This window comes from Syngnathus scovelli, chromosome 22, assembly GCF_024217435.2.
Source record: "Syngnathus scovelli strain Florida chromosome 22, RoL_Ssco_1.2, whole genome shotgun sequence".
NCBI lineage: Eukaryota > Metazoa > Chordata > Actinopteri > Syngnathiformes > Syngnathidae > Syngnathus > Syngnathus scovelli.
The window spans coordinates 1,193,917-1,218,133 of NC_090868.1; the positions used below are offsets into that span (position 1 = coordinate 1,193,917).

Genomic DNA, 24,217 nt, shown 5'->3' on the forward strand with positions numbered 1-24,217 from the left:
TTCCAGTTGCCAGGCAACCGGGCAGCTGGGGCCGAAAGCCCACAGACGGCGCTAATGAAGATTTTTTTTTTTTTCTTTTCCATGCCTCGCACGTCCTGCAGCTGCACAGGTACATGCAGATCAACACACACCAATTTGGTGGCCCTCGTGGGGGTGGAAGCCATGTGCCTAACATCTGCTTCGCAACGTGAGAACAAGCTAACAAAACGCTCGCAACTTGCGGGAAAATGTATTTTCAAAAATTGAAATTGCAAAATATCTAGAAAGTGTGCGGCAAGCTCAGGCCTCCTCTTCTGGTGTCGTCAGCATCATCAATAATTCAGATTGGCGTGCAGGAAAGGAAACGCTGGCCGGCAAACGGCAGCAGAATTGCCACGTTCTTCCTTCCGGTTGCGTCCAAAAGACGCGTTTGTGATGTTGCAATATGAGTCATCAAATTCATGAATTCTTGATTGGGTTGGAAAGACGATGACTCAGCGGGACGTTCCAAGCCCCTCTGATGGGAGTTGGGAAAAGTCACATCATGCGAGTGTGGCCGCGTTTTGGGACAATTGGAGAAGGTGAGTTAAGCTTTGGAGTTTCTTCACAAGGATGTTCTCAAACTGGCCCATATAGAAAATAAAATCCAAATTTTTTGAAGAAAAAAAATGTGACAATACCCCCCCACCAATATTTTTCTGACTTTCTAGTAATTAAACTGCTAAGAAATGTAAGACACACATTGTCTTTTGTCCATGATGTCTCTTTAAATCTTCCAAGGCCATCTTGGTGCTACTCCACAATGGCGGCACAGAGAGCTCGGTCGGGAGGAGGCGTATCCTAGCAACAAGAAGCGGCCCGAGGTGTTTGGTCACAGTGACGCCATGAAGTCTAGAACGGAGGACACACCTTCCCTCCCTCCCCAAAAACGCAGCTGTAGCAGCTGCTTGTTCTTCTGGGGCCAAAATGGCGGCAAACCAGAATGGGCAAATATTGCAACACAGTTGAATCAAGATGTCACAAGATATGGGCAAAAGTATTGGGTCGCAGGTTTACAGCTTTGAAAATGTCACTGTGACCAGAGACAGGTGTGCAATGTATTGGCTTGACTTACAGTGCAGGAGCAGCTGAGGTTGATGGGAGCACTCCTGGAGCATCACGCCACTTTAACTTCTGCAAATTGAAGGAAAAAGAACAAGACATTCAGGGGAGTTAGAGGGGGAAAAAACACCAGAATAAAAAGAAACCTCCTAATTTAGGAACCAATGTCTTTACACTGCCCTCTTGTGGAGGAAAAAGGAAGTGCCGCAGGGCAAAAAAACCAAAACAACTTATCCATCCATCCATCTTCTGCAATGGATGAAAACCTTCCCTGATTTTTTTTAAATTAATACTTTTAGGGTAAGGATGCCCCCATTTCTCGCTTTTGGCAAAGATTTAAGTGGCGAAATGATAATGGAATGCAAGGGGTCACGCGTGCAAGCGGGATCTCGTTAGACATGTTGTTGCACCGGTTTGGTGCAGCTGCACCCGTCCTTCCCTCCCTCCTAACTCCTCCTTTTCTGTGTCACACATAAAAGCAAAACTGGGGCCTCCAGCATGTAAACGGCCGGTTAGTCTCGGAGGCCCGGGGGGAGCGCTGGTTGGCTTCGGGCCACTTCAGCGAGAGCCAATCAGTGAATGAAGAAGTTGGGGGGCACGGAGAGGATCGCTAAAGTTTTTCGAAGGGGCCCGACAGAGCATCTTGGCGGCATGATGCAGAAGGAGGACGACGGCGCTCGGCGGGACGAGGCGGTGCACTTGCGGCGGCAGATCGGGCCGGTGGCCGCCGCCTCTTTGATCCTCGGCACGGTGGTGGGGAGCGGCATCTTCATCGCCCCCAAGGGGGTTCTACTGAACAGCGGCAGCGTGGGCCTCTCGCTGGTGGTGTGGGCGCTCTGTGGGGTTCTCTCCTTGTTTGGTAGATGCCGCCGTTCTTGAATGTTCATTGCGGTTGGGCACAGTGGCAGGTTTGAAGTTTTTTTTCGGCCATGTGTGCCATTAGGAGCGTTGTGCTACGCTGAACTGGGCACCACTTTCAGCAAATCGGGGGGCCACTACACTTATCTCCTGGAGACCCTGGGGCCACTTCCTGCCTTTTTACGCCTGTGGGCAGAGTTCATCTTAATCAGGTGGAGTCATTAGGAGTTTGAAGTTATTCACTCATCCCTTACTATCTACATAATTAAAAAAAAAAAAAAAATCCCCATGATGTCGCGTACTTGTTTTGTTGCCAGGCCGGCCGTGGCCTCCTACGTGTCGCTAGCTTTCGGTCGCTACGTGGTGGAGCCATTCTTTGCTCCCTGCGAAGCCCCCACGTCTCTCATCCGATTGGTCAGCCTGCTGGGAGTGAGTAAGTACACGCCGCCCTTTCCCCTTCTCCCACAATGCACTTTTTCTACTCACCGCAGCCTTCGTGGTGGCCGTCAACTGTTGGAGCGTCACCGCCGCCACTCGCACCCAGGTCACCTTGACCTTCATCAAGACCTTCGCCCTGCTCCTAATCATCGTGGCCGGAGTCATGGCGCTAAGCAAAGGTGGGCTGCGGGCTGTAGCGGAAGCCAGACTTTGAAACACGGCATTGGTCTTCTCAGGCAAGACGGAGAACTTCCAGAAAGGCTTCGAGCTGGAGGCGTTGACGCCGGAGATGCTGCCGCTGGCCTTTTACAACGGCCTGTACGCATACGGAGGATGGTGAGTGGTGCAGACGTGCGTGAGAATCAAACAAAGCAATTATGTCAGACGCTCGGAGCTCAGCTCTTTCTCCTAGGTTTTATCTCAACATGGTGACGGAGGAAATCATCAACCCAAACAGGTAGGACAGCTTATATTAATGTGGTTTGGGGCGAGGTGTGCCAGAGTGTCGCCGTGTGTCCTCAGGACTATCCCGCTGGCTGTTATTTGCTCCATGGTGACGGTGACAGTGCTCTACGTGCTCGTCAACGTGTCCTACTACACCGTGATGACGCCTGAGGAGCTGCTGGCGTCTGAAGCCGTGGCTGTGGTCAGTCAGTCAGTCACGCAAAGTTGTGACATTTGATTGCGTGAACTTGCCTGTTTGTCCCTGGCAGACGTTTGCCAACCGCGCGCTCCAGGCTGTGTCAGCCGTCATTCCCCTCCTGGTGGCGCTGTCCTGTCTGGGAGCTCTCAACGGGGGCTTCTTAACCGCACCCAGGTGACCTTTTTCTTGGCCGCTGTGGCTTGACGTCTAATCGGGAAATTCAGAAATGCCCCTTACCGTTGCTTTTGTGCCAAGGATGCTGTTTGTGGCGGCCAGAGAGGGTCACTGGCCCAACATCTTCTCCATGATTCACATCCAGCGGCACACGCCGCTTCCAGCAGTCTTGTTTCTGGTAAAAGATGCGCCGATTTCACGAGAAAGTCAGGAAACGTGACGTGCGCTTCAAACTGCCCGCGCAGTGCCCATTGGTGGTGCTGATGCTGCTCACCGAGGAGATCCAACACCTCATCAGCTTGGCCTCCTTCGCACGCTGGTTCTTCATCGCCTTGGCAACGCTGGGGATGTTGGTGCACCGCCACCGCTTCCCGCAGCTCCCTCGGCCTTTCAAGGTGAGAAACGCCGACAATTCCCTCGTGGTTGACTCACCGATGGCGTCGGGCAGGTCCCCCTGGTCATCGCCATCACCTTCACCTCGGTGTGCTTCTTCATCGTGGGCTTGTCGCTGTACTCGGACCCCTGGAACACGGGACTCAGCTGCGTGTTGACGTTGACCGGCGTTCCGGTGTACTACGCCACCGTGCGTCGGTCCCGACTGCCGCCCAGATGGAGACGCTTGCTCAGTGAGTAGCGTCGCGTCCCCACACCTGACGCCGACGAAGAAAATGTTAGCGATAGCCACCAAAAACACTTCGGTATCTCCTCCACGACTCACACTGAAGGGAAGTCGCATAGAAATCGGAGAAATTATTTGTAAAATGCAGAGTGACATAAATCAACATAATAGGAAAAAATAAAAAAAAGTTTACATACAAGTTGAGGGACGGTCATAAATAAATTTAAATAAGTAAAATAGAAAAACATCACAGAAAAGTTTGCAACCGCCCCAAAAAATAAAAATGAATTATCATATAACTGAAAAAAACATCACACCACATTAGAACTAAGAATTTTAGAAAATATATAAAGAATGGGGAAAAAATCATTTAAAGTACCAAACATTGAATTGAAAAAAGAACTAGAAAAACATGACGGGAAAAAAAAAAGTGACAATACAAATGCATGTTCACAAAGGTGACGACTTTTTTCTTTCCTCAGATAAGTGCAGCAGAAAGATCCAGATCCTTCTCCAAGTGGCCCAACAGGAGGTGAAGACCTACTGAGGACAAATCCCAACCTGCCGCTCAACCTACCAAGACCAAGTGACAATTGTAGAAGACAATATTTGCCTTTCACCTAATCAAAAGGCTGAAATAAACTTGAGCGCAAAACTTTTTCTTTCGAGGCTGCAACAGCAACCTATTTATTGGACCGATAACGACGGCACGGGAACAGGAGTCAGCGCAAAGGCTCTTGAACACTAACAGTCTTATTGCTGCTCGAATACCAAGTAGTGCTTTCTTTTTTTTTTTTAATCGGGCTATTCTGTCAAGTAGCTTATTGCTAATCAACCGCTAATAGCATCTGTACGAACCGCTGGAAGTATTTCTCCACGTAACATAGGACTCTCAAAATTAAATAACAACATGTGCAAATCAACAAAGATATTTTTCTGAAGGCTGAACAAACCAAAAGTGTCCGTGAACAAGAAGGTCAAAGGGAAATAAAAATCCAAAAGTGATTTGAAGCGCTGTCAGGCAGGCGCAGACACGAGCAAACAAAAACTCCAGTGGGGTCCGCATGCGAGCGGACTACGCCAGCTGCGGCATGAGCTCCGACAGGCTGACGTCAGACAGGCCCAGCTCGTGCATGTCGTCCAGGCTGAAGCTGAAGTCCACCAGGATCTTACTCAGGCTGTCGTTGGTGGTGTCCAGCACCAGGCCCTCGCTGAGTGAGCGGTTGGCGGGGGGGCTGCCTCCGCCACCAGCCAGAAGCGGCTCTCCGGAGCAGGCGATGCCGGTGTCCGGGAAGAGGGCCCAGTCCTTGAAGGGGGTGGGGCTCACGCTAAAGGAGGTGTGGTCGCGCAGGGGCGAGCGGATGGGGCTGAAGTCCAGCGTGCTCTGACCGGTGAGCTCGGCCAGCGGCTTGCTGGGCGTAGAAGACGCCAGGCGCCGGCCCGCTTTGATGGGGGTCTTGTAGGAGTGAAGCCGCCTCTCCTGGAGCTCCGGCTCGGCAACCACACTGGAGTCCAAGTCCGAGGTTTGTGTGTAGAGCAGCAGCGGTTCCTCGTGCTGCTTGCGCACCAGACGCTGCTTCCGTCTGGAGCTGCCGGCTTGCCGTCTGCGGGCGAGCGTCATGGGGCTCCCACGCTGGGGGGTCACACACGCCACTTCTTCCCTCATCTCTGCTTTCGGTGCCTTAGCCCGATGAGCCGCATCCCTCAACAGCGCCACCTGATGGCCACACACGATCAGCATGCACTTTCCTTTACAATATGGCATGTAAAATAAAATACCGTTTGTAAACCCCTCCCAAAAATGCTAATGTGTCACCTTTGGAATGTTTCTGCGCCTTTTGGCTTTGCAGGGGCTGCTGTCGGTGTGGCGAGCGGGAGTGGGAGCAGGAGCGGGAGCAGGAGCAAGAGCAGGAGCAGGAGCAGGAGCAGGAGCAGGAGCAGGAGCAGGAGCAGGAGGGCCCGGCGTGGAGGAAGAAGGCAGACAAATGGAAGCGCCGAGGGTGAGCTGGATGGGGACCTGGAAGGTGGGCATTTGGGGGAGAATTGGTTTCATCCGCTTTGCTGAACCTAAGGAAGAAAAAAAATAAAATATCAACACACTTTTTTTTTCTCTCTGTTCATTTTTTGCATACCAAACTCACCAGAGCCAGTACGTGCTTTCTTGGACACAGGAGGTGTTTTCTGCTATTTAAAAATAAACAATTAAAACAAAGAAATCACATGTCTACGTGTCATTGGTGTGACAACAGACTTGAAATGCAGAAGGGCTTACTTGGCGAGGCGATGACATGGCAGGTAGGGCAAAAGAAGCTGCCACGGGGTTACATCCGGGCTGCAAGAGGAACATTTATTTAAGGATTGAGAGCAAAACCAAAGAAAACATACCGATGCCGTGTCAAGCCGAGCATGCACGCGCGTGTCAGACCGTGTACACCTGATCCAGCGTGAGTCCTCGATTGGCCTCCGGACGAATGGTCCAAAAGGAAACCTTCTTGTCAGGCGACGTCTTTCGGAGGAACATTTTATGCAGGGAGAGGTTATGGCGGACTGAATTCTGCGAGAAGCAAAAAAAAAAAAAATAATTCACGATGGCCATTGTTGTCGAGGCGGCGGAAAGAGGCTGTTGGCACCTTCCAGCCCTGCCTTTTCTCAGCCCTAAAGAAGTCAAAGTGGTGCTCGAGCCAAGTGTAGATCTCCTTCAATGTCATGAGGCCGTCCTTAGTACTGTTGATGGCAAACTGGATCATGGTCATGTAGGAGAAGGGCGGCTTCATGGCCGTATCACCTTGAGGGCAGTCCCCGGATTTCTGCAAAAGACAAAGGCGCAGCACAAGATGAAAAACCCACAAGGGATTATTTTGTAGTTTCCCACATTTCATTCATTGTTCGGCATAACCTTAGGTGGTGAGCCACATGCTGCTTCACGCACAGGGGGCGCTGCTTCTTCCAACACGGCGGCCGCAGTCTGGTTCTCCTTATTGGACTTGTCATGGCTGGGTCCTGACAGTAGAGCATCGCACCTTTCCAACCACTCAATGTTGGTGAGGCTGTTGTTGAAACGGCCGTCATCATCTTCCTTTTTCCCTACACAGACAAACCATTGTGGGTCATAAATGTGGCAGAAAAATATTTTGATACATTTTCCTAGCTGAATCAAGTCAAATACACATTTGGACTAAAAACTGTCAATTCAAAGTAAAAAATTCTTACGTTGTTTAACTCCAGTGAATACGGAGCTCTGAGACAATTGCTGTTCCAGCGCGCCCCCTGCCAAACCGGAGTCCTGGTCCGTCTTGTCCAGCGAGCCCGAGTCCAGGCTGCCGCTTTCGCCCAGGAGGATGAACTTGTTGGGCCCTTGGGCGCCGTGCTCCTTGCCTTTAACTGTCAGTGCCTCAATGACACTGCGCAGCTCGGCCGTCTTGGGAATGACCACCACCTGTGTGCCGGGGAGGTGGGGGTGATCCAGGATGCGCACGCCGTCTGGGAATGACTGACAAGCGGATGAGCTCCCCGGATTCCCTTGAGGCACTGATGCATCCTGGCTCGCGGGAGGCTCGCTCTGCTGAAAGGGAAGCTTGCGTCTTTTAAGAATCAGGGGTCTCCTTGGGCTCCGTCTCATGGTCAACCAGTTGCACAAAATGTCCCACAGATATGCTGGAGGAAAAAAAAGTTGACATATTCAGACTTGAGGGTAAATTGTCATGGTCTTTGCTTTGCATGGTTAAATGTTTTTAAACTGTCAAAGTCACGTCATGTAATACTTATAGAGGTTATAGTATTTTTTACATCGAGACCTTTTATTAAAATTGTAGCTTCAACATGCGGTTCTATTCCAAATTAATTCCGTTATGTACGTTTGGTGTAAATGCTAGTGCGACCTAAGTGATGTTAGAACATTATTTTATTAGCTTAATATTTATCAGACGTCACCTTACAGAGGCATTAAAATACACAATCAAAAGTGACCGCGAAAAACACAGTTATATCCAATGTTAGTTAGGTTTAATGTGAGCGGAAGCGATAGCTAAGCTAGGCTAGGCTACTTAACAGCTAACAGCTAACCAGAACCTTACCTTCACATTACAGTGACGGTCGCGTCTCTTGGGTGGATATTTTCTTGTGGAATTGGTTGTAATAAAGTAATCAAACAAAAATTCACAAACTCACTTTGATGTTTTCAACTAGAAGCCAATAAATTCATTTTTAACAATAAGCGTCTTTTGAATTTCGGCGCTGGGGTCCTCCTGTCGTGGCTCTCGTCACGTGTCTAGACAACTAGCCCAACCACCCAATGGTGTGGGGGTAAACAAAGTGTTGGCCAATCGGATGTAACCAGGGCGTGGTTGTCTCGAAACGGCAGCCGAAATACAGCACAACTAGAAAATTACATATTTAAAGAAAATACAATTGCAGGTAATCCCCACACCAAGACAGAAGATTAAATTAAAATGATTCTATTCGAAGGTCCCCCTTTTTTGGACGTACTTTTGAACTTTGGCGCCACTCTGGACCTCTCATGTCACATGGATTGAAAACCAACCAATGGTAGCCGCTCATAGGCGGCGCCTCGCTGACCAATCAGATGTCAAACCGGACGTAACCGGAAGTACGTTGGTCAAAACTACGGCGAACTGAAAAGTACAGCAAAATAACATGACTACAATCTCCACAATGAAACAAAAGAAAATCAAGTTTAAGGTGAGTAAACTTTCAGATTAAATGCAACAAGGCATTTGTTCGTTGCTCAATGAAGACACTTGATATCCTCCAGGTCTTTGGACATGTTATTTAATGCCTCGCAAACGCTCCAAGACTGCAAAACCTTCGTTGCTGTTCGCCGAGAAACCTGTGTGCAGCACGAGCCTCTCGTCCTTTCCTGAAGTCCGGGCTGCTTTGCATCCCAAAGAGTTCTTTGCTGAGACTCCAACGCGCAGCAACCTCAGCTCCTGGGTAACTTTACATGCACACATACATTTTGTAGCATACAGTTAATCTGTTCTGTTCTATTTAAGGTAAACCCACAGTTTGAAACGTCACTGGAGTCCACGGTTCCCACGAAAAGACGAGGCCGGCGTAGGAAGTGCATCTCGGGCAAGAACATCCAGGACACTTGCAGCCCGTCCTCCAAGAATACCAAAAGCAATTTCCCCCTGCTGTCGTTCCAGTCTAACGGGCACCAGCCTCAACATCATCGAGCAAAGAGGTTGAGCCGCGCAGACTCTGCAGGACAGAAAAATGGGGCATGCCAAAGGAATGCACCAACTAGGCAAATCATCAAAAAGCAGGACATTGCCTCATGCTCTTCCTCCTCCAGTCCACCGGTGAAAGAAGGGACCTCCTTCGGTGCACCACCGAATGTGGATACTCCAAAAGTGATGCTACATGCTGGTCACGACTCCTCCTCCACATCCTCCTCCTCTTCTTCTTCACAATGGCTTCTCACCCAGCCCTGCACACCGCCACGCAGCCAGCCGCCCGAGATGCTGGTGCCGGACACACCTGAGCGCCACTACAACCTGAAAGTGACCTGGAGGAGGCGCCTGTGGTTGATGGCAATGTTGGAGGAGAGAGGACAGCTGACGCAATGCAACAAGCTCATCACCAGCTAACATTGGCTTACCACTCATAATGCAAACATGCATGTTTTGGACAATGTGAGGAATGCACTTATGTTTAATGATGATATCGGTGTTGATGTTTTGACAAAGCCAACTGTGCATTTGACATTAAACAATTATGGCTACAAAGAGTTTTGGGTGTTCAAACGATGGTTATCAGTAAGACAATTTACATTAAAGTCACATAAAAACCTTTTATTTGCCTCAAAGCCAAGCCAAGCGTCAAAACGTTCACTTTGTGACTGAGAAAACACGAGCGCGACGAAAACCCGCCCTTCCGTATGATCCACCAATCACACGCCACCTGGCGATCCGTCCGCCAATGAGGGCGCGCCTTGTTAGCGTGTGCGGTAACTAAGGACGGGGTCGCTCCTCGGCGAAAAAACGGAGGCACGAAGATCTTCCTTAGCAACCGCGAATAAACATGAGTTATTACACCATCAGGTAAGAAGAAACCACTTGATGCTCACTTTTAGTTACTTTTTATGTGTTTCCTGAGCAAGGGCCTAGTTGCCATGGCCACGGCGTTGTTTTTGCCACGCGAAGACGATCGGAACTTTTTGGGCGAGAAAGAGACGACTTGGGCTAATGCTACGTGCTAACAGTAAAGATCCCGTTAGAACGCTCCACGGCGAAGAGAAACTTTAACAAGCATACTTTTGGGAACTAAAGTGACGTAAACAAACGCGATTGACGCGAAAAACGAGTGCGTGGCGTGTACTTAAAATGTTTTCTTTTTCACGCACTACATTGCACTTAAATGAGTCATCCAATTGGGGAAGAAAAATATGACTTTATGCATGTTTGAACTCGATCGCCTGCTGTGCTGCGACATTCCTGCGAAGCAATCCCCTCAACTCCGCCCCCCCAAAAAATCCCCTTTTGAAACATTAAATGTGTTGTCAATCATTTGGAATTTGCATTTTGATCATAAAAGGAAATTATTTGGCTAAAATGCATCTAATGCTGGGTAAGATTGGGGCAGCACGGTAAATTGTGTGAATGTGAGCCTGAATACTTTGTTATAATAGCGTCCTCAGTCCTGGTGTCATGAATTAAAAGTGCAATATGTTAAAAATTCAAGCAGGTCGCTCTGCTAAACAACGACGTCCCTGTTACGAGAGTGCGAAAATACATGGTCACCCTGGCCACCCCAAATGTTTCTAGCTACGCCCCTGCTCACCTTTTGTCAAGTCAACTGCGACGAGCCCACCGAGAGCTGTCGTAAAAAATAAACATAATAAAAACAAGCCCGTATGCGTCATGATTGCATTTTCTCACACATTGACGGACGGACGGCGCTATTAAGGTGTGATTACCGACACTCGTCACCTTTTTTTCCATGCAATTACTCCCGCCGCTGGGCCCTACGTGTCCCCTCGCTCCTCATCAGTCGACTTAGGTGTCACTTCGGCGGCGTCTCTCGAGGACAAACACACACACACAAATACAAACGGGGGCCCTCGTCATGGCAACGAGAGCCTCCTCTTCCGCCGCCTCTCCAGCCACCCACTCGGTCGGTAGCCCGGCATCTGAGTTTGCTCGCCGCACGTCTCCAGCGAGCACCTCGGAGCGCTCCGGGGTGGGAATGAGCCAGGATGGAGTCGCAGCCCGTCTACAGCCGCTGGTCGTACAGGTTAGGCGTTTTGGCCGCTTTGGCCGTTCAAACCAGAGAATCATAACGTTAGTAAACAGGCTCACATTTCACAATCCGTTGGCTTTTTGAACAAATGATTTTGTGCATCACAACTTCCAAAATCACAGCTCTAAACACTTTCCTCTGCTTCTCTTCCTTGGACGAATTGACATCCTGGAGACCCTCCAGCTCTGCCAGCTTGGCGAGGTAACGGCGCCCGGCGACCCACCCTGTCACCGACACCTGTTCTCATCCAGTAGAGTATCCGGATACTCTTAAGCCAGGAGTATTCCCACAGAAGAGTCCCCCCGCTCCCCGCTGTTGCCCTTTCTGGCCGTAGCTAAGCGACGCAAGGCAAGGCCCCCCCCCCTCCTCACCACGTCCGGCGGCGCCATTCTCTTCACTTCTTACTTTTCAGGCACTTTTTGGATCTTCTGTGGGTCTACTCCTGATAAAAAATAAATAATAATAATCTCAAAACACACAAAAAAATTGTGACCTAATATTGGTGGTGCACCTGTCTCACTTCTCTGCTTCATCTTGCAGCGGATTTGACGAGCACAGCAGCATCATGCAGCAGAAGCTGGAAAAACAGGTCGGCAGTCGCCATCTAGAAGTGACGGAAAGGAACCGGCGCCGACCGCTTCCTCTGCTCCGTTGCAGAGGTCTTTGCTGGAGCAGAAGCAGCGGCGGAAACGGCAAGAACTGCTCATGGTGCAGCCCAACACGGAGGCCCGGCACCGGCGGACCCGCTCGTGGCGGGGTGAAGAGCAAGCCCCGCTGGTGGAGTCGCAACTCTGCGAGGTCAGCGACATCATCGTGGACGGTGAGCAGCGGCACGAGACGGGCCCATTCGCCGGATCGGAACAGACGTTTTGATCCTTCTAGGCTTCAACGGCCCGGCGGCATTTCTAGGATCCAAAAAAGGAATGAAAGTCCAGATCACATCTGTACAACAAGGCCAAGTTAAGAAGACTCAGTCCCCGCTCAGGCCTCCGCCGCCGCCCGCCGCCCGGGACGCCAAGGACGAGGGCGGCGACACGGAGACGCTGCACCAGAACAAGACCGACATCCACGAACTCCTGCGCAAACAAGGTGAAGAACCAAGACTTGGGATCCAGCTGGCTTGTAAACATCAAATGTATTTGGCCAGGCCTGTCCGGCAGCATGAACTTTGACGAATCCAGCGAGGATAACGACGACGAGCGTCCGGACTCCCCGACGCCCGCCACGCAGACCACCAGGCCCGGCTCCGCCACCAGCGCCAAGGACCCGGTGAGCAGTCTCGGCGCTCGCCGACGCGTCGGCTGGCCGGCCCCGTTTCACGGGGGTCTTGTGCCGACCGACTAGGAGGCGGTCGCGAGCGGCGGCGGCTCGCCCTCCTCCAGAAGCTCGCCTCTTCTGGAGGTGTCCAACTTGGACGAGTTTGCGTTGCTTCCGGCACCGCGCGGCGCCACCATCAAATGCCGGATCACCCGCGACAAGAAGGGAATGGACGGCGGCTTCTACCCTACATACTACATGCACATGGAGAGGGAGGACGGCAAGAAGGTGAAGCCCACGTCCTTCTGCTCATTGAGCTGCTCGACTCGACTTCCTGGTTTCCCTTTCAGGTGTTCTTGTTGGCAGGGAGAAAGCGAAAGAAGAGCAAGACATCCAACTACCTCATTTCAGTCGACCCGACCGATCTGTCGCGAGAAGGCGAGAGCTTCATCGGCAAACTGAGGTAAAATCCCAGCAATCCAAATTCAGGCTGAGGTTGTTCCCACAATGTTCTTCGTCCCAGGTCGAACCTCATGGGCACCAAATTCACCGTGTACAACAACGGCGCCAACCCTTGCAAGAACGGCGCCGCCATGGAGGACGGCAGGACTCGACAGGAGCTGGCCGCCGTCTGCTATGTGAGTCCGGCGCCAAAAGCGCCGTCTCGCAATCTCTCATTCGGCCTTCTCCCCGTCAGGAAACCAACGTGTTGGGGTTCAAGGGACCGCGCAAGATGACCGTCATTATCCCGGGCATGAATGCCAACTTTGAGCGAGTGCCCGTCAGGCCCCACAACGTGAGTCCTTAACCAATGACGCTTCAGTACCAACGTTGACTGTATTTTGCGGGCTCTCAGGAGCAGGAGAGCCTGCTGAGCCGCTGGCAGAGCCACTCCTTGGACAACCTGATCGAGCTTCACAACAAGGCGCCCATGTGGAACGACGACACGCAGTCCTACGTGCTCAACTTCCACGGACGCGTCACTCAGGCCTCCATTAAGAACTTCCAGATCGTCCACGACAACGACCGTAAGTGTCAAGACGTGGCAGAACGTCGGCACGTCTTTAACCGTGAGCTTTTTCATCAGCCGACTACATCGTGATGCAGTTCGGCCGAGTGGCCGACGCCATCTTCACGCTGGACTACAACTACCCCATGTGCGCCCTGCAAGCCTTCGCCATCGGGCTGTCCAGCTTCGACAGCAAGCTAGCCTGCGAATGAACGCACGAGTTTTCTTTTCAAGGACTCCGATTGGACAGAGTGGGCTCTCCTGCAGCGCCCCCCTCAGGACAAAAGTAGACATCCTCAATCATTGGAAGGCTGACTTTTTTGTTTGTTTTTTTTTTGTCCTGGATGACAAGTGCATTATTGTTACGGTTGATTGTTTTTCTGTGACACGCATGCAAAATTGCACACATTCTAAGTACTGTAAATAAATGTCAAAATCACCACCAATTTGTCCGAGCAACGGCTCCTTTAATAAAGATTGCTTTCTTCCCAGAACAAAACTGCACTATGGTAAAATCCAGTTTTGAACTAAAGTGCAGTCAGTTTTAACAAGAAACATTTCTTCTTCCGGTAACAGTGGCGGAACGTTTTAAAACAAACGTGGATACTAAACAAACACGTGGAAAGTTGTTGGAAAGAGAACAGAACACTCACAGAAATTTGGCGGCGGGTCTCAGAGCTTCACGACGCCTTTCAACTCTTTGTACTTGATCAGGTAGTACGGGTAACACTGGCGGTTGTCGAACACGGCAAAAATACTCGGCTGCAACACGTCGTCCACGCAGGCGTCGTAGAAACCCGTCCCCGAGTCGCATGGAGGCGGGCGGAGATATTCCAACTGCCCTTCGGTCACCTTTCCCACCAGGACTTTGGCCAGGAACATGTGGCGCAGCCCGTCGGGCGCGCTCTCCACGGCGTAGTCGTGGGACATGCTGGCCGAGGCGGCAAAGTAGGAGGCGTGACCCAAGATCTTCCCGTGGACGCCGGCCAAGCGCGGGTCAAAGTTGAGGCAGCAGATGAGCTCGGCCGCCCCTCGGGTGGTCCCGTGGAAAAGGTGACGCTCCAGAAGCTCCTGGGAGTCGCCCAGCTTGTTTTCCATGTGCACCTTTTGCCTACAGATACAAAGCGACGTCAATTGCGTGTCCATCAATCGGCCCGATCGCTTCTTTACCTTTGATACTTGTCCCAGTGAAGTGTGTTCTGGACCTGCTGGATGATAACGATATCCACCTTGGTCTCAGGCAGGCTCTGGTAGAACACTTTCTGGATCATCTGGAAGGTCTTGGTCTGAGGTGGAACATCAAGCAGGCGGCATTCCTCCGCCGTGTCCAGTTGCCACACAGGGGGGTACCATGTGGTGAAGTTCTCCAAAGGGTCCACGTTGAAGTTGGGATGAAAAGGTTGTGGGATGGGATCCAATAGAATCCCTGTCCTGCTTCAGAGGAGATTGGAGCATCAGAGGAAAAGCAAAACTCCATGTGACAGGAGAAGATACCCACTTGAGGTGAGGGTAGAAGGACTCTAAAGGGCGATACGCCGGTCGGCAGCGGATGACCCTCTGGAAGCCCGTCGTCACGTTGGTCTGCGTCATGTCGGTGAAGTCCACAATGTACTTCTGCGAGCCTCTCATGAAGGAGACCATCGGCTCCTTGAGGGCCATCCTGGACAGGAGCAGGACAGACACGCCCTGGACACAGCACCGCTTAACATCAGTCAGACGGAATGAGGAGAGGGAGGGGCTACCGACGTCCAATCAGAAGTAGTAAATAAAGGGCGGGCACCTGGTCGTACTCGGCCCAGTCGCTCTGGTTCCACCAGTAAATGCGCCATTGGCAAAAGAAATACGGACTCAAGAAGAAACTGTCCGAGTTGCTCAGTCGCCTGGCGTGAGTGTATTTAGAGTCGTCGAGGATTTCCATGTCGTCCAGGTCGAGTTTGAAGCGGGCGGGGCTGCGGAGGAACGTTAGCCCGGATCGCAACTATCAGAGGACTGGACTTACCCTTCAATAAGAGTGAGGGTATCCCGGTCCACGTTGCAGTACATGCGCTCCAGGAGCAGCTGGGCCCGGAACTGGATGTCCACCCAGCGCCCCACCTCGCTGTTGTACAGCTGCCAGCAGTAGGGCAACGGAGTGTGATGCTTCGTGCACCTGTCCGCCAACGGGCACACCCCCTGCAGGAACTGGTCGCAGATCTCAATGTTGTCAAGGTTCCAGGTAAAAAACAGAGGCATGGAAGGGGCGGCTGTGGCGGCTGCAGCGGCTGCGGCGGCCTGGATGGTCAGCGGCGCCGGCAGGGGCCAAGGGCCGCTGGTCATCAGGGGGCATCTGTTGTTCCCGCCCAACGCCATCGGGCCTGGGGTCCAGGGCAACCTGGGAGTAGGCTGAGAGCTGGGGAGGAGGGGCGACACCGTCCAAGTGACATTCAACTGGGGGGGCGGGGGGTTGGTGTGGCCCACCGGCACCCGCAGGAAGACAAATGTCGGCTCGGGGGCGTCTTGGGGAGTTGATTGGGGATCTGGAGACCTCACCCTCTTCATCCCTGGCAAAGTTGGTTTATGTGGCGCTTCTCCAATCTTTGCAGATGTCTGCAAAATAACGTGTCATCATAATACTAATGCCGAACTTTGCTTTGGACCATTACAGAGCTCTCTCATAACATCGGGACTAATTTCTAAAAACAAAACAACAATCCATCCATCCAGCCACAATAACGATAAATGTGAGACTCGAGCGCCCTCTAGCGGTTTGAGATGGAATTAAAATACAGATTAGTTAAGTAACGTTACAAATGTAAAATTAAAAATAGTAACATTTAATCTTTAAACACTGTTTGTGAATAAATGTATCTTTGTTTTTGGATTTTTTAATTCAACTTTTATGTGCATGCTTTAGGTAGGCTACAGTTTTGTATTTTTTCCGTTTAACTACGGAAAACTCACTTTTGTTTTAAATGCACAAACACGCTTAGTGTTGCTCGCAATGATGCTACATTTTTAAGTAGTGTTTGGTGTCAATAGTTTGGAGAAGTTCTGATAGTTACACACGGTAATTCTGCAAAATCGCCATTAGCGTTGCAAGTGCGCATTAAAAGAACAAAACACGAGGTCCAAAAGTTTGACAAGCACTGCAGAACATACCGAGTGCATTTTTTTAAGTCGTGCTACGGTATATGAATTAAATGCACTTACTTTTCTTCGTTTGTTAGCTTCAGGTAGGCTAATTGCGCTGGCTCGGTTACTTCGAAAGAAAAATCGCAAAACGACACCAATTACACGCTGACGCCATTATCGTCTAAAGGTGAAATGCAACTTTGCAATTAAGACACACACACTTCATTTGCAGTCTCGCTGAGTTAATTGCACGGTTAATTCAGTTTACCTGTGTTTGTGCGAACGAGGCTGGTCGGGCTCAAAAAGACGAAGTCGAAGATGATGGAGAAAAAAAAAAAAACGGAGGCGAATGCACGACCGTCTTGCTTAGTACACAAAACGCGCCTGCAGGAAATTACCACGAGGCTCGTTTTGAAAATAGTTTTTTCTTAGAATTATTTTATTTCTATTTTATTATTTTATAAGAAAAGTAAATCAACAACTTAATTCATTTTATGTAAGAAACATTTCACTAATAAAACTATTTTACCCTGTTAGTCACATGTAATGTTATATAATGTAATGTTACAAACCTTCATTATTAAATTGCGTTAATTAAAGCTTTGCATTTGTTCATTTGTTCAAATTCTATGATATATTTTCTCTAAATATTTTAAAGTAGATTCCTACTGGATCTGTATATATAAATATTTCCTCATTTGTACTTTGGATATAAATGTGAAAGCATATTTTTAAAATAATCTAATCTAAGAGTCAGCACCTGATTGAAAAAAAAACAGGACAGATCAGTTTTAAAAATTTTTATTGCAAAAAAGAAACATAATTGAATTGTATGCAGTACGTAGGTCTTGTCCCAAAACAACTCCTTGTTTAGCTAACACACAAAGTGTCACACACACACACGGTAGTGTTACTTGACGAGTCTTGTGGCGTCTTCATCGCATCGGTCGCCTTCTGGCGGGCTTGCTGAGATCTCCCTGAAAACCTCCTCGTCCTCCAGCCTGCTCTGGAAGCAGACGGTGAGCTCAGGTCAGGTCAGGTCAAGGCATTGACTTGGCAGGCCTTTCCTCACCGTCAGATGATTGAGTCCCTCGGAAAAAGCGCCGATCTGCCTCACGGCGCCCTCGGAGTCGTCCATCTGGCCCCAGACAAACTTGTTATGGGCGAGGGAGCCACCAAGTGACGGGTGAGGAGCCGTCGTACCTGTTGTAGTTGCTCCAGGTGGTCCTCTGGGTCCCTGTGGAGCCCCACGCCAATGTCCATGTCCACGTCCATGGGGCACACGTACTCGCCGCAGTCGTCGTAACGCTTCTTCCGGAGCGTTCCGAAGCTGCCGAACGACAGACGTCTCGGCTGCGGAAAATACTCCTTCATCAAGATTCATTTGGAAAAGTCTTATCGGGGCGGCCTTCTGGTCTCCCACCTTGACCTTGGCGGCGGCGGTGAGCACGACGTAGTCGGGGTTTTCCAGACACTCCTGCTTGAGCCTCTGCGCGTCGGATCCCACCAGCAGGTGGAAGTGCGTCGCCAGGTGGCGCCGCAGCAGCGTTTTTCCCGGCGGGATGTTGAGCAGCAGAGCCAAGGCGTCCACGGTGAAGCGCGGCTCCAGAACCTTGGAGAAAAGAAAGAAAGAAAGAAAGAAAGAATAGCTGGACTGGACCTTTTGATTGGCTGACGTGACTTGTTCTGACCATGAGACCGCCGTGCACGCCGCTGCCTCGGAGGTTGGGCGCGTACTCGGCCAAGTCCACCGAGCGCAGCCACTCCATCACGCGGTGGTTGCTCCACTGGATCACGTCGAGCGGTCGCGTGCACGTCTGCAGACGGACGGACAGAGCGCGACGGTGACATTGGCGGCGAGCGGGCGGCGGCGAGCTCCTTTTACCTCTTGGGCGGGCCGGCGGCGCAGACGGTCGGCCTGGAAGGAGTTGAGGCGCAGGACCTGCACGGCCCGTTTGATGCTGAGGTGGTGAAGCACGCTGCCCACCTTCAGCGACAGGAGATCCTCCTAAGAGAAACAGAGGGTTGGACTTCGTTGAAATGAAGACATCCTTTAAGAATAAAATCTTGTCCTGACCACAGTCATGTAGTGCAGCATGCGGGCGTCCACTCGGGCTTCCTCAAAGTGAGTCTTGTACTGCGGTAGGCCAACGTCGTCCAGCCAGCCTGCAATTCACACGCTCCATGAGGCTCAGGCCCACGTGGCCGCAACACCGGCCGGAACACTCACGCGTCACCCAGTGGTGGTCCAGGTTGCCTTGGAGGAGGTCGTCGTGCGCCACCAGAGCCTGGAGGGCCAGCTGCAGCTTCTTCCTGTGCAGAGGGTGCTTCATGCCCAGCTCCTGTACAACAACGCCAAAGCACACATTGTGTCACTGCGGTCACATTCTGCAGATGTTAGCTTAGCGATGGCTGACCTTCTCCAGGTCGTGCTGGGACGCCTGCAGCAGGCTCTGTCCCGAACGGATCCAGTCGTGAGCCGCGGCGGCGTACAAGCCCAGGCCCTGCTGGTGGAGCCACTCGCACACGTCCTCTCGGGTCCAGCGCGAGAAGGGGGCCTCCGTCGGAGATGGCGAGCCGCCCAGGCGAGGCCCCGCCGTGGCCCGGACGCCCCCGCGCCGAAAGTCGGCCTCGTCGTCCGCGTTCAACGACGTGGAGTGGCTCCTCTTCAGCCTGAAGGGAATAAGAGCCACGTCATGGAGGACGAGATGGCGGCGGGACAGGATAGTTCCCTACCTGCCCAAGAACTTCCTCAAGCCTTTGGACTTCTTCTTGCTCTCAGGCGACGAGGTCAGAGCAGAGGAGGCCAAGTCGAGGTGCTCCGGGACTTTGCGCTCGGTCTCGGCTGCGCCGCTGGCATATTTGCCTCCCCGCAGTTTGAAGAAGCCCCGACCGAGGGAGGCCCGGACCCGCTTGGCGCCAAACACGTCTCGCTCGGTTAAAGTGCCACACTTGCTTTTGGCCTCGAAAGGGAAGACTTGATGAAGTCAGCGGGCGCTTTGGATTTTGGTCAAGAAAGGCAGCAGCGACGTCGAGTGGAGCTCACCTGCTCTTCCGTGTCGCCTGGAGACGCCGCACGCAAATCCGGCAGGGGACGAGACTGCGGCGAGGATGAGGACGAAAAACAAAATGGCGTATTTTGCCCAAAGCGGCTACTAAGGAGGGGGGAGGGCGCCTCGTGCCGCCTACCTCCGCCGAGATCCTTCCCGCCTCGCCCTCCGACGCCGGCCCGGCCTGGGCGGGAAGCGAGCCATCATCTGCGATGTCAGCGTAGTCGGCTTCCTTCGGCCTCTCTGAAGGCAAAAGTAGATTTTCAAGTTCAAACTTAGCAGGAAGCAAGAATGACATCTTTAAAAGCGCTACGTGGATTTGAATGAATGTATTATGCTGCCCCCATGTGGCCAAAGAGTGTAAAAATCAATGAGCAGCATAATGAGCTGAACCAAAAGGTGACTTGTGTCCCTTCTACCTTGGACATTCTCCAGAACTCGGGTGCTCTCCAACTCTTTGATTCTTCGCTCCTGACCACAAAAACAAAGCTGTGAGTGACATCATCGCGTTCGACTTTTGTTTTGCTTTCCCCCCGCACCTTCTCGTCATTGGCCGACACCAGCGAGTCCAACAGCGTCTTCATCTCGGCCATTTCGGCATCTGGCGGGAAGACAAAGAGCACACGAGCGGCTCGGCAATCGGCGAGATGCACGCGGCCGACATTGTAAGATGAACGAGAAGCGCTGAAGATAAACGAGGAACCGCGACGTGGCCTCCGATTGAACCTCGGCGTGAGCGTGAATCAAGAGAAGCTTTTTTACTCCAAAAGTTGTTCCCGTGATCATCAGCGTGGCATCTTAGTTTTCGCGCACTCATGTGATTTGCCGCTCACCCCTCGGCAGCCCCTCGGCTCCGCTCTCCTCCTTCAAGTTCCTCAATTGCGCCTCTCGCTCCTCCAGCTCGCGTTGCAGCAGCCGCAGCTCTTCCTGCGTGCCAAAGAAGCACAGTCAGACCCTCCGTGCCGCCGCCGTTCAAAGGTCACGTGACGGCGACGGCGGCGACGGCGGCGATGACGGCGTGTTGGTGGCACTTACACTCGCAGTGCGGGAAAGTCGGGGGGAAAGCGGTGAGGGGGGAAGCGGCGGGTTTAAAGGCCACAAAAAGAGGAGCAGCAGGAGGAAAAAGAGGACGAGAAGCTCAAACCTTCAGCTCAGCTCCCGCCGCCCGCTTTGGAGGCGACGTTAGAAAAGACGTTAAGAGCGAAGAATAGATGCAGATACAAAAAAAAAAAAAATGTCAGTCAACGTGCGGCGGTGGTCAAATTAACTGAATTGAATTCAACACATGAGGGAGGGAGGGAGGGAGGGAGGGAGGGAGGGAGGGAGGGAGGGGCTCACTTTGCAAGCTTTGCTTTTCCGGTCACACTGCAGACGCTCACTCTCCAAGTCGGCCACACGCAGACGCAAGTGGCCCACTTCCTGCAGAGGAAGCAGAAGAAGAGCGTGACCTTCCATGTTGAGGCAGGAAACAGCTGGCGGGGCCTGTCACGTGATCCCGCCACGGAACCTCCGAACAATGAGCAGGAGGGAGGCGAGAGTGCACTTTCCACTACCTGGTGATCTGCGCGGTCCCTCTCCAACGCGCTCAGCTGCAGCTTGACGGCCGAAAGCTCCGTCGCCAGCTCCAGCTTCTGGGTCTCCAGCGCTGAGCGAGTCAGAAGTTCCTTGGGAGAAGACGCAGAAGCCGCTTCAGCAGGAGAGTGCGTCAACGCTGGCCGGCGAGTACCTTCTGCAGCAGTTCCTCGGTGGCGCAGAGTTTCTCCCGGTGGCGCTCCAGGCAGCTGTCCAGGTCGCGGATCTTCTCCCCTTGCACCTCCACCTGGTCTGTGAGGACGCTGACCTGCGAGTGGAAACCGTCTTTAAGCTTTTGCAGCGAGCTAGGAGCCACTTTAGATGATTGACCTGGAGGATGAGGCACTCTTTGTCGCTCTCCAGGCGAGCCAGACGCTCTTGGTGGACGTTCTCGTCACCGTGGCCGTTTGTCTGCAACGGGTCTGTCAGCTTTGTTTGGACGGATTCTCCCGGCCGGCCAGGCGGCGCTTACCATTCGGCCCCGCAGCCACTCGGCCAGACCATCGGCGGTGGAGTCGGGGATCTGGCAGCGCAGGTTGTCTCGCTCTTGGTTGTCCATGAGCTCCAGCGCCGCCCGCAGGTCCTCCAGCAAGTGCAGCACCCGCAGGCCCCCCAGGAACGGCGACGAGGGCGACTGGCAGTCAAACAGCCCGTTGGAGTAGTCCATGGCCTTGGAGCCTGAAAAAATAGAGCCATCGCATGTTGGCCAATCAGAAGCAGGGAAATATGAGCTCAGAGTCTTCATTTTCTTGAAAACAACCATGACGGCGGCGCTTGTGGCGTTGGCGGGCTTCTCATGTGATCCCCCTTCCCATTGGAAAGGACAGCAGAAAAAAATGAAAGCCTGCACTCACAAGTGCCGAAGCTCGAATAATCATTAGCGTGCGTCACTCAATGGAACAATGGAAACTTTTTTTGCTTTGCTTTTCAAGGAGCAAGCCGTCCAGTAGCAGCAGCGGCGGCAACGATCTTCCACATTTAGATGAGCTCACGTTACACAGCAGGTAGGAGTGGAATGAGGGGTCGGGGGATCACGCACATTCCCACTGCAATGCTTTCCAGATGTTCCCGCAGCCCCCCCTCCCCCATTTCCTACCTGCAATAATCCCATCCATTTGCTCCAAGGCGGCCGCCAACATCTCGCTGGCGTCAGACATCATCTTCTCCTCCAATGGGCCTGGCAGACAAGAAGACGAAAGTCATGTGTGGAGCAGATTGCAACTACTCCGGTTTGACAGTAGGGGGCGCATTTCACATGGCGGGACGTCGGTGGACGCTGATGGATGAAGATTTTTTTTCCCCACAACGGGCATGAGCATGATTAACATTAGGACAGTGGCTTTCCTTGTTCACTTTTCTTGAGGGGGTAAAGGGGGGGGGGGGGGGGGGGGGGGTTGTAGGCCTGACCTCATTTCCTGCGTGGTTAGCACAACACAACACAGGACACGAGACGAGGCCTGTTGGAGAAACGTCAGCTTCTCCACTCCCAACGTAAAATTTTGTTTCTTTGCAGGTATTTCCGCAGGATGAGGGAACGCGGCGGCTCATCTCGGCGGGGTGCGAGTTCCATTTGGCCAGCTGCCACAAAATGAGAAATGAAGCTTACCCCCCCCCCGAATCCAAATATTTTCCCTCTCACGGTTCAATCCAAGAGAAGACTCGGAAGAATGTTTTGGGTGGCGATAAAAGATGATTGAAAATCGCAGGGTGGGCCATATTTGATTTTTAAAACAGACAAAGGCACCAGAAGATGAGGGAAGGAAAAAAAATGTGTCTGGAAAATATATCAGCGAGTAGCAGTGGACCCCTTTCTCGTATCCAGATTTTTGGCAGAGGCCGTGACTTGCAAAAACGCTGACGTCGGCTTCTCCGCGTTGCCTGATGGAACTTCAAAATAAACAAACGTCTCGCGTTGACGTTTGCCAGGTGATCTCGGTCGCTCCGAAGAGGTCGAGGGTTGCGAGCGCTCTGCATTCCTCAGCAGGTTAACGCTCCCCAAAGTGCCTGGTACGGACGTCCCCCGCTGACGTCCTCCTCAGCGGCAGCGGTCACGAATCGCCAGATCGCTGAAATGCTCATCAGGACGGAACCATAAAAGGGATTGAAGAGACCCCTCAGGAAGAGCCTGCCTGGCGTGGGCCTTCCAGGAAGCGTTTCCTGCCTGCCAAACGACCGTGGAAAAAAAAGAGCCACGGCACAAAACAGCCTCCGAAAGTTGTCACGGGGTGCTGATAATTTCAATGACATTAAGATGATCGAGTCATAAAATTGCAAGAACTTGTAAACAACTAAATGAGTTTAACTCAAAGGCGGAGCTTCAGAAAAGGATCATGCGCAATTTTAATTTGAAGCTCACATCACCAAATGTTTTCTTTCGCAGGCGATTGCAGCCCAACTAGTCGGCTGCCTGGTCGGGCTGCAACATGGAGCTCAGCTGTCATCCTGGAAGCTGAGCATCACCACGTAAACACCGGCTGTCCACCACAGCGTTTTCTAATTTAATATCCTAAAAACATTTTGAGGCACTAATTTCAAGTAGTTGCCAGTGACTTTAAAAAGCAATCCATTCAAAATGGAGAAAGCAAAAATGATGGTTAACTCATCATTACTAGTCAGTAAATATTTAAATAACTCGCTGCTGTATATTGGTTGTTCGGTATGTCTAAAGAAAAAGTATTTTTTTAATGTTAATTCAACATTTTTATTATGATTTAACTCATCTAAAAAAAAAAAAAAGTGGTGACCGCAGTTCTTATGTCGCCCGTCCGCATTGAACGGCAACAAAAGTGTCAGAAAACTTACCGCTTTGGGAAAATATTAATTCTTCGGGGTGAAGTGGCCTGGCTTCGGAGCACTTTTCAGCGGAGCGTCATCGCGGACGAGCACCTTTGCGCATCGACGTCCTCCTCGCTCGACTTTGTCTTCTCAGAACTGGAACTGGACCGAACTGAGGGGGAAACGCCATCAAGCTCTCCCTCACGAGCGCAAAAAGAGGTTCCTTTCACGCCTTCAAAACAAAACAGGATGTGGAACAATATTTCAGAATAAAACTAGGAAAGGCGTTAATCTCAAACGTGGCTTTTGGTAGTTAAAAATAAGGCACCGCAAACAATTTCAATGCTACGAAACGCGAGCGTGAGCCATAT

The 24,217-nt window shown here is 51.7% G+C and overlaps 6 protein-coding genes across 16 annotated transcripts; 3 read left to right on the forward strand and 3 right to left on the reverse strand.

Annotated features, from left to right (window-relative positions):
- Window positions 1-1,525: 1,525 nt before the first annotated feature.
- si:ch73-352p4.8 (cystine/glutamate transporter) lies at window positions 1,526-4,472 on the forward strand. Of its 2 annotated transcripts, none has more exons than XM_049761571.2 (12): window positions 1,526-1,939; window positions 2,024-2,150; window positions 2,256-2,371; window positions 2,430-2,555; window positions 2,613-2,712; window positions 2,789-2,833; window positions 2,899-3,026; window positions 3,090-3,193; window positions 3,275-3,371; window positions 3,439-3,588; window positions 3,642-3,819; window positions 4,295-4,472. In XM_049761571.2, the coding sequence occupies exons 1-12, from the start codon at window positions 1,660-1,662 to the stop codon at window positions 4,296-4,298; spliced, it is 1,455 nt and encodes a 484-aa protein (XP_049617528.1). In that variant the 5' UTR covers window positions 1,526-1,659; the 3' UTR covers window positions 4,299-4,472. The 2 variants fall into 2 exon arrangements, with proteins under 2 accessions (XP_049617528.1, XP_049617527.1); XM_049761570.2 differs by having other exon boundaries at window positions 1,528-1,939; window positions 2,899-3,022.
- Window positions 4,469-8,438, reverse strand: foxm1 (forkhead box M1). Of its 3 annotated transcripts, none has more exons than XM_068649668.1 (9): window positions 8,298-8,438; window positions 7,023-7,466; window positions 6,709-6,896; window positions 6,443-6,619; window positions 6,238-6,366; window positions 6,085-6,144; window positions 5,954-5,996; window positions 5,629-5,879; window positions 4,469-5,529 (listed from the first exon to the last, which is right to left on the reverse strand). In XM_068649668.1, the coding sequence occupies exons 2-9, from the start codon at window positions 7,429-7,431 to the stop codon at window positions 4,888-4,890; spliced, it is 1,899 nt and encodes a 632-aa protein (XP_068505769.1). In that variant the 5' UTR covers window positions 7,432-7,466; window positions 8,298-8,438; the 3' UTR covers window positions 4,469-4,887. The 3 variants fall into 3 exon arrangements, with proteins under 3 accessions (XP_068505769.1, XP_049617523.1, XP_049617522.1); XM_049761566.2 differs by lacking the exon at window positions 8,298-8,438 and adding an exon at window positions 7,886-8,227 and having other exon boundaries at window positions 5,954-5,993; XM_049761565.2 differs by lacking the exon at window positions 8,298-8,438 and adding an exon at window positions 7,886-8,226.
- Window positions 8,439-8,603: 165 nt separating this feature from the next.
- On the forward strand, window positions 8,604-9,559 carry rhno1 (RAD9-HUS1-RAD1 interacting nuclear orphan 1). The gene is made up of 2 exons (XM_049761576.2): window positions 8,604-8,762; window positions 8,825-9,559. Exons 1-2 carry the CDS (start codon window positions 8,604-8,606, stop codon window positions 9,419-9,421), a joined length of 756 nt encoding a protein of 251 aa, XP_049617533.1. The 3' UTR covers window positions 9,422-9,559.
- Window positions 9,560-9,741: 182 nt separating this feature from the next.
- Window positions 9,742-13,784, forward strand: tulp3 (TUB like protein 3). Of its 5 annotated transcripts, none has more exons than XM_049761574.1 (12): window positions 9,742-9,874; window positions 11,247-11,273; window positions 11,613-11,661; window positions 11,730-11,892; window positions 11,955-12,161; window positions 12,220-12,341; window positions 12,417-12,617; window positions 12,680-12,792; window positions 12,853-12,967; window positions 13,027-13,125; window positions 13,186-13,357; window positions 13,417-13,784. In XM_049761574.1, exons 1-12 carry the CDS (start codon window positions 9,855-9,857, stop codon window positions 13,548-13,550), a joined length of 1,422 nt encoding a protein of 473 aa, XP_049617531.1. In that variant the 5' UTR covers window positions 9,742-9,854; the 3' UTR covers window positions 13,551-13,784. The 5 variants fall into 5 exon arrangements, with proteins under 5 accessions (XP_049617531.1, XP_068505772.1, XP_049617529.1 ...); XM_068649671.1 differs by having other exon boundaries at window positions 9,798-9,874; window positions 11,256-11,273; XM_049761572.2 differs by having other exon boundaries at window positions 9,815-11,273.
- On the reverse strand, window positions 13,785-16,854 carry LOC125992487 (protein mono-ADP-ribosyltransferase TIPARP-like). Of its 3 annotated transcripts, none has more exons than XM_068649670.1 (6): window positions 16,718-16,854; window positions 15,338-15,924; window positions 15,119-15,287; window positions 14,837-15,024; window positions 14,509-14,769; window positions 13,785-14,449 (listed from the first exon to the last, which is right to left on the reverse strand). In XM_068649670.1, the coding sequence occupies exons 2-6, from the start codon at window positions 15,874-15,876 to the stop codon at window positions 14,011-14,013; spliced, it is 1,596 nt and encodes a 531-aa protein (XP_068505771.1). In that variant the 5' UTR covers window positions 15,877-15,924; window positions 16,718-16,854; the 3' UTR covers window positions 13,785-14,010. The 3 variants fall into 3 exon arrangements, with proteins under 3 accessions (XP_068505771.1, XP_049617525.1, XP_068505770.1); XM_049761568.1 differs by having other exon boundaries at window positions 14,509-14,772; XM_068649669.1 differs by lacking the exon at window positions 16,718-16,854 and adding an exon at window positions 16,528-16,680 and having other exon boundaries at window positions 14,509-14,772.
- A 382-nt stretch (window positions 16,855-17,236) lies between these two features.
- Window positions 17,237-24,171, reverse strand: LOC125992289 (liprin-beta-1). Of its 2 annotated transcripts, XM_049761198.2 has the most exons (23): window positions 23,874-24,171; window positions 22,168-22,248; window positions 21,544-21,749; window positions 21,402-21,482; window positions 21,226-21,339; window positions 21,053-21,163; window positions 20,838-20,918; window positions 20,644-20,667; window positions 20,333-20,426; window positions 20,039-20,100; window positions 19,919-19,970; window positions 19,639-19,742; window positions 19,496-19,549; window positions 19,186-19,412; window positions 18,867-19,122; window positions 18,680-18,791; window positions 18,527-18,615; window positions 18,335-18,457; window positions 18,141-18,266; window positions 17,873-18,061; window positions 17,653-17,802; window positions 17,522-17,587; window positions 17,237-17,455 (listed from the first exon to the last, which is right to left on the reverse strand). In XM_049761198.2, exons 2-23 carry the CDS (start codon window positions 22,229-22,231, stop codon window positions 17,360-17,362), a joined length of 2,481 nt encoding a protein of 826 aa, XP_049617155.1. In that variant the 5' UTR covers window positions 22,232-22,248; window positions 23,874-24,171; the 3' UTR covers window positions 17,237-17,359. The 2 variants fall into 2 exon arrangements, with proteins under 2 accessions (XP_049617155.1, XP_049617156.1); XM_049761199.2 differs by lacking the exon at window positions 20,644-20,667 and having other exon boundaries at window positions 23,874-24,169.
- Window positions 24,172-24,217: the final 46 nt, after the last annotated feature.